At 54.1% G+C, this 7,632-nt stretch overlaps 1 protein-coding gene across 2 annotated transcripts in view; it reads left to right on the top strand.

The window, feature by feature from the left end:
- The first annotated feature begins 950 nt into the window (after positions 1-950).
- DLG5 (discs large MAGUK scaffold protein 5) overlaps positions 951-7,632 on the top strand; it is a 117,151-nt gene continuing 110,469 nt past the window's right edge. For both annotated transcript variants that reach the window (XM_044239912.1, XM_044239911.1), the window contains exon 1: positions 951-1,294. In XM_044239912.1, coding sequence (XP_044095847.1) covers positions 991-1,294 — 304 coding nt within the window. In that variant the 5' untranslated portion in view covers positions 951-990. The remainder of the gene's footprint in view (positions 1,295-7,632) is intronic.

The raw sequence follows: 7,632 nt of genomic DNA, 5'->3' as shown, positions 1-7,632 counted from the left end.
CAGATTCGGAGGGGGTCTTAATTTGGAGATGTCCAAATTTAGGGGACTCCCTCCTCAATTGTGTCCCGGCTTTATTTTGAAGTTCTCAGATTAGAGACCCTGAATGGGGGGTGGTGTATGGTTTTGTTTGAGGCCGTCTCCAATAGCCTGAGAGTTCGCCGTGTGTCCGGCCGAGGGGACCTGGGGGTGTGGGCTGCTTCTTGCAGGTCCCTTGACTCCGCGTCCCCACCCCCGGCTGCTCCCAGGCCTCGGAGCGAAGGAACGCGACGTCCCGCCTCTCGGGCGGGCCGGGGGCGGGGACCCCTCCCCTTCGCCATCCCCTCGGGACCGGGCGCCGGGACTCTGAGGGACGGCGGGGGACGGGAGGCGGCGGCGGCGGCGGTGGGGCTCGGGCCATGGCGGAGCGGGCGGTGGCAGCGGGGCCCCGGTGAGGCGGGCCGGGGCGGCCGCAGAGCCGAGCCCGAGCCGTCGGGGGCCTGGCGAGGGCGGCGCCGGCGACTTTCCCCGCAGAGTTGTGGTCTAGTTTGGTGGGCGGCGCGGGGCCCGGGAGCCGGGGCGCGATCTCTCGCGCGGCCGGGAAGGGAGCGGCGGGCGGCGCGCGCGGAGGGGGCGGGGGAGCATGCCCGGCTGGAGCCCGGCCTCGGGGCGCGCCCCGGCCGCCGTCCCCTCCTCCGCCTCCTCCTTCTCCTCCTCCGTCTCCTCCTCCTCTTCCAGTCCCGCCGCCGCCGCCGCAGCCAACATGGCTGCGCTCCTGAGCCCGGGAGGTGGCCGCTGCTGAGCGCCGCGCGCCGCCCGGGCCCCCAGGCCGCCAGGCCCCGGCCCATGGCCCCCGCGGCCCCGCGGCCCCGGGCGCGCTAGGGCTGCAGCCGAGCGCCCGCCGCCCGAGGCCACTCGCCGCCGCCCGCCCGCCCGCCCGCGCGCGCGCCCGCCCGCCCGCCGGCCTCGGGGAGCCGGAGCCGTCCGCGGGGCGGGGCGGGGCGGCCAGCCACCATGGAGCCGCAGCGCCGGGAGCTCCTCGCCCAGTGTCAGCAGAGCCTGGCCCAGGCCATGACCGAGGTGGAGGCCGTGCTCGGGCTGCTCGAGGCCGCGGGAGCGCTGAGCCCCGGCGAGCGGCGGCAGCTGGACGAGGAGGCGGGAGGCGCCAAGGCGGAGCTGCTGCTCAAGCTGCTCCTGGCCAAGGAGCGAGACCACTTCCAGGACCTGCGGGCGGCGCTGGAGAAGACGCAGCCTCACCTGCTGCCCATTCTCTACCTGAACGGCGTCGTCGGGCCGCCGCAGCCCTCGGAGGGCGCCGGTGAGTGGCAGACCCCTGGCCCGGCCTCTGGGACCGCCTTCCACCATCTCTCTTTGCAGCTCCCAGGGGGGAACTCTCGAGGGCTGTGGCGGTGGGTCGGGGCTTCCGTCCCTTGGCCGGTCTGGGGAGGGGGGCCTTGCGTGGTCCCTTACTTCGCACCTCCTCCCCCGATCCCGCCCGTCGCTGTGAACAATGCCCGGCACTGCAGGCCCGGACTCTCCGGTTGCCAGGGCATCGGGGTGCTCCTGAGACCACCAGGTCCAGCCGACCTCGGAGGGATGTCCGGCAGTCCCTTTCCTAAGGCTCTTCATCATCCGTCGTTCATTTGGGAGTCCCTGCTAGCCTTTAATCAGTGATACAGTCTAGAAGAATGGAGCCTGGGCCAGGACTGGTCCTGCTGAATTTTGGTCCCTGCCACCCAGGTTCATGATCACTGGTGCCTTTTGACTTTCTGACTCTGTCCACTCCCTCTGTCCAGAGTTCAGTCTGTTTGCTCGCCCAGACTTGCACTTGATTATGCACAATGCCTGCTAGGTTTCTTTGGAAACTGTGGGCCTGGAAAAGTTGGGGAAGTTGCATTGCACCATGGGAAAATCCTAGTAGTGGCTGCTGTGGCTCAGATCCCTCCCCGGCGGTGCTGAGCTGCCTGAGGAGGGAAGTCTGGTGGCTAGTGCCCTTGAGTGATGGATTTGTGAGGATTCCTGTGTGTGTGTTGAGGGTGGGGGTACTACTGGGAGTTTGTGAGAAGTGGTAGGCTTGGCCTAGCCTGGTTGGGAGTGTGGAAAGGCAGCCTTTTAGACAAGGAAGCTGGAGGAAGAAGGCATAGCCCTGAGAAAGGAAGAGAACCTGCATTTATTAGGCTCCTACTGTTGTGGCAGGCACTCTGCTTTATTACATTTATTGTTGCTACTCTGTGAGGGGTCTACTTATTACTTTGCCAGAGGGGAAAAAAAAAACGCAGTTTGGAGTAGTTCAGATGCTCAAAGTATTGCGCACAAGGAGTTTTCAGTTATGACCTATTGTTTTGTTTAACAGGTTCAGAGCCAGGGAGTGGCAAATGCCACCTTTTCTATATCTTGTCCTTGTTTTAAGAGTGAACTGAGAGGGCTGACAAAGAGCCCTGTGTACCTGTAGGCCAAAGGCTGATGAGACCCATTTATTTGGCTGTAAAAAACCTCACTTATTAAGGGGGTGATTTTATAAGCTGTTCCTGGTTAAGAGCTGCAGTGTATATTGGCTGTCTTCAGCCTCACTTTTTGTAGTGGAGGGAACTGAGACACAAAGAATAAACTGCTGTCCACACAGCACATCATTGGTGGTCCTCTGTCTCCACTTTGGGATTTCTGACTCCAGCATTTACATTCCTCAAACCTGCGTTCGGTCTCCCGATGATGGCCATATTTGAGTCGCTGGGCAAACCCAGTCCTCTTCTGAGCTGGTGGTTTGGAGGATGCTAAGAAGTCTATCAGATGTGCCAATGAGGATAAAGACACGGGGAGATCTCATTGGGGTAATTTTTTTTTTCTAAATTGCTTTTATCTTTCTATTTTTTTTTTTAAAGATTTTTATTTATCAGAGAGAGAGAGGGAGAGCGAGCACAGGCAAACAGAATGGCAGGCAGAGGCAGAGGGAGAAGCAGGCTCCCCGCCAAGCAAGGAGCCCGATGTGGGACTCGATCCCAGGACTCCAGGATCATGATCTGAGCCGAAGGCAGCTGCTTAACCAACTGAGCCACCCAGGTGTCCCTTATCTTTCTATATTTGAGGGAGAAAATTGATCAAGGAAGTGAAGAAGTTAGCATGCAGACCCACGTCCTCCTTGGAATGTTTGAATCAGCTCTAGCTTTAATCTCTGGAATAGATGGGTGGATTGCCATTAATTAGGTCCCCCTTTTCTGTGCCTGGCAGAGAAGGTGGGGCCTCACTTGGGCTGAGGTTGTAGGAACTGGTCTTGACCTCTGAGGAAGGGACAGAGTAGGGTTTGATTTTTCCCTGAGCACAGTGATTTAAGACCCTAGTTTTACAACAAAACAGAATTCTGTGGGTTTGCAGAGTGTCACGAAATCCTCAGAAAAAGGGTTGTCAAGGGGAAGTTAAGTTCATTTTAGTTAACGCTTTAGAGAAAAATTAGGATAGCTTTTGGTATGGCAAGATGGAGCTTCTGGGGAGGGGTAACATGGTGTGCAAGTAAACAATAGTGTTGAGACCTTTGTAAAGGATGAATATTTATTATTGTTATGTTCTTAAAAATTTTATTTGTCAGAGAGCACAAGCAGGGGGAGCGGCAGGCAAAGGGAGAGGGAGAGGCAGCCTCCCTGCTAAGCAGGGAGCCTGATGTGGGTACTCAGTCCCAGCACCCTGGGATCATGACTTGAGCCGCAGGCAGACGCTTAACCGACTGAGGCACCCAGGCTTGCCAAAGGATGCGTTATTGTGCAGTGGTTTTCCAACTTTTGTTTTTTTTCCTCTTTTCACCAGTGAGCCCTTCTTACGGGGTGATGCTCAGAGCATAATGGAGCTGCTCTGGTTGCGGGGTCGGAGGCACCTTTCCCTGTATGTGGGTCTGCCATCTCCCTGTTAGGGCCTTTCTTGGTGGTTTCCATACCCCTTGTGGGCCCTGGTTCCAGGATGCCCATCCACTGGCTGGCACTGGTGCACTGGCTGTGCTGCAGGCAAATGATGGCTGGCAGTTCTGCCCCCCCTCCCCCGCCCCTCGTGGGCCTGGCACTAAGGGGGAAGCTAGCCCGGGTGGTATACTGGGCAGGTTGCACACAAACCCCTGTGCTCTGCTCATGCTCAGAGACCCAGACACTTAGGACCCACCATGCTCAGGCCTAGGGTATGAAGATGACTAAGGAATACACCGTGTTGTTTTATTTTGAGGGCAGGGACGTTCCTGTTTCAGGATTGATGGTACGTTGCTACTCAGCGTTTTGAATCTTACTGCATACTTTCATATCTCTCTTGATTCTGTAGCAACCCCAGATTAGAGCTGTCTTGTCGGCATTGCACTGTTTCACACTCACATCTGTATGGCGCGAGGACAGGCCGGAAGTTGCAGGGTAGAAAGGGGCCCGAGTTGAGGCTAAGCCCAGTGCTCTTGATTCCATGTTGGGTTATTTTTTCCTGTTACCTGATTAGGCCCCCACAGTTCAGTTTCAGGCCATTTCCTGCATTGGGAAACTCTGGAATTATGGAGCCTCTCCTTGTCCCAGTACATGGATCTCTAAGGAAGAGGTGATCACCCTTGCCCTCGCTGGTGGTGGTGGTAAGAGGGAAGAATTCTTGTTCTCCTTTGATGGCTCAGGTGTCTGATGTCTTTTTGGAGGTGAACTAGGATCTCGTTTGGTTATGCAGAACCCACTCAGTCCCTTGTCTTTTCTTTTTGATTCAGTTATTGAAATCTGGGTTTTCTCACTTGGAGATCCTTGACTGCGTGCCCCTGGAATGAGGGTCCCTGTCTGGCATGGAGCCTCAGTGTCTTCATCTGTGAATCGGGGCTAAGGGTGCCAGGCTGCCTGCCTCAGCCATTGGGGTGGGGTGGGGCAGAATGTGATTGGGGAGAACTGAAGTGCTTGGTCCTGTGATCTGTCCAGGTGGGGCTTTGATGCAGATGGAGACAGGTGAGGAGGATGTAATTCCAACCTGTACCTTGCCACCTAGTTGGGGGAGTGGGACACTCAGGAGAATGACATAATGAGATAGATCAATTGAGTGATAGAGATACAAGCAGGCTTTTTCCTCCTCTTAAAACTGTTTATCACTGGGGCGCCTGAGTGGCTTAGTGGGTCAAAGCCTCTGCCTTCATCTCAGGTCATGATCCCAGGGTCCTGGGATCGAGCCCCGTATCAGGCTCTTCGCTCAGTGGGGAGCCTGCTTCCTCCTCTCTCTCTGCCTGCCTCTGCCTGCCTCTCTGCCTACTTGTGATCTTTGTCTGTCAAATAAATAAATAAAGTCTTTAAAAAAAAACCAAAAACCCTGTATATCACATACTTTCCCCAAGTATTCTCATCTACCTCTACTGGCTCTAATTACCATCTAAATGTGAGGGTCTCCCCAAATCATGTCACCCTAGGCTTCTGTTATGAGACAGAGGTGGCGGAACGGGGTGGGTGCCCCCGTGTGCCTAGAGATGAAGGTTTCCTCCTCGGCCCCCACTGTGCCTCCTGCTAGGTGTCCTCTGGAGCTGCCCACTTTTGGATTACCAGAGGCCAGAGAGTGGACACAGCAGTGGCTGCTGGAGGAAGCCTTGGAGGAGGGACTGGGACTTGAACTGAGGTCGAAGAGGCCACATGAACATGCACAGGCAAAGGAGAGGAAGATGTTCTGGTTCAGGTTGCGGAAATGAAACTAGGAAGCAGGGGTCAGTGTAGGCTCTGGGGGCATGAGTGTGCAAAGGTAATCTGGAGTGACCACGATGGCTAGGCTGGGTGAGGGGTTTTGGGAGGCACTAGGAGTCTAGACACTGGACATTTGTCACAAGTTAAAGCTGGAGGAATATTTTTTCTTAAAGGAATAAGCTGCTAGGCTTTTCCAGCAGGATGAGTGCAATTGGCTGCTGATTGTCAGGTATGGACTATTTATTATTGATTAGAGGTTGCCTGGGCCTTTTGTTCTCTCTCTGCCCTCTTCAGGTACCTGCTGCCTCATCTTCATCTGCTCCAGCCTGGAAGGTCAGCTGGAATAGGGACATAAATAAAAGCTCCAACTATTCATTGTAGTTTTTCTTTTCTTTTCTTTTCTTTTTTAAGATTTTATTTATTTATTTGATAGAAAGAGATCACAAGTAGACGGAGAGGCAGGCAGAGAGGGAAAGAGGGAAGCAGGCTCCCTGCCGAGCAGAGAGCCCAATGTGGGACTCGATCCCAGGACCCTGAGATCATGACCTGAGCCGAAGGCAGTGGCTTAACCCACTGAGCCACCCAGGCACCCCATTGTAGTTTTTCTTTTGGTTCTTTTAACTATGTTATTTGGGAGGAAGGAGTGGAGGAACTTCAAAGTAAGGGTTGAAAAGAGGGTTCTCAGAGAAGGGCAGATTTTCTTTATCCTTCTAAGTATGTTAGTTCAGGGCACCTTTATTGCAAGTGATGGAGACTTAGCTCAAAGCATAGTAGGCAGAAAGGAGTAATTTATTATATAATATTCCAAAAGCTTAGGGTGAGGGGGAGAAACTGGCTTTTGGATGATTAATCCTTGAATGCTGTGGGCCTTTTTCATGGAGCGTGGCCTCAGGACTCTTTGGACTTCATCTTCATGGCCCCTGATCAGAGAATAAAGGGAGATCCATCTATTGAGCCCAGGCAGATGTGTGTCCATGTCAGGCCCAATCACTGTGGCAAGGACTAGGGGATGGAGATTGACTCAGCAGTTGACCGTGTGAATAGGGTATGGTGATGGGATGCTGTGACTGGCAGCCTCTACTGGATCCTGTGTTTCTTGAGATAGGGGAAGGTGAGGGGAGCCATTCTCCAAAGCAAGGTGAGCAAGAAGGATGTTGGTACAGCTAAAACAGCAGATGAATGTCCACTCTGTGTGGTCCTATCTTCGTGTGATGCTGTCATTCGTAGGCAGAGTCATCAGTGGAGTGCAGTGGTGGCACAGGTGGTCATCCTTTACTAAGTTTTAGACTTTGGGCATGGCAGTTAACCCTTCTAAGCTTAGGTCATGCTCTACAAGTAGTTAAAGCAGTAATTGCCTCACTGTGCTATTTGACAGTCATAAGAGGGAGGAGTATTTTGTCACTGTGCTAAGTAGCGTGCCCTCCAACTAGCCTTAGGACTGAAAACCTGGGATTCTCCTGAGATTTCTGAGGGTTATGTGAGAGCTTCTTGTAAACGGTGCTGAACAGATGTTAGGGCTGCTTTTCCTGTGGCCACGGGTCACCAAGAGTGGAATGTAATCTCCATGTATTCCTGATGCCTACCATAGAGCGTGGTCCAAGATAGGTGTTCAAAAAATTTCTGTTGGATGGATTTGTGTGCTGTGTGTAGAAGGAGTGGTGTGTCCCATGAAAATCCAGATCCTCTTCAGAAATATGTTCCTGAGCGGTGACTTTACAGTGACAGAAGCTTGTAGGAGTGCAGGAAGACCAGAGTGAGTCCAGATGCACACACGGATGTCCCCACCCACGGTATGTCTGTGACGGAAGCAGGTGGTGTGACATTGATGCCTGAAGTTCCCAAGGTTACCCGTCAGGTATCAGCATGTTGGGGCTGGCTGCCAGGAGCCATGCGGAGTGCCCACATTGTCTGTTATGGGATTGGAGAGACCTTTCATTTTCACACTTAGATTCTGAATGTCAGCTTGGTGTCCTCGAAAGAGACCTGGATGGGGATCTGC

Source organism: Neovison vison, chromosome 2, assembly GCF_020171115.1.
Source record: "Neovison vison isolate M4711 chromosome 2, ASM_NN_V1, whole genome shotgun sequence".
In the NCBI taxonomy this organism is placed as follows: domain Eukaryota; kingdom Metazoa; phylum Chordata; class Mammalia; order Carnivora; family Mustelidae; genus Neogale; species Neogale vison.
The sequence above is the reverse complement of the archived record's forward strand: the minus strand, read 5'-3'. Positions and strand labels throughout refer to the sequence as shown.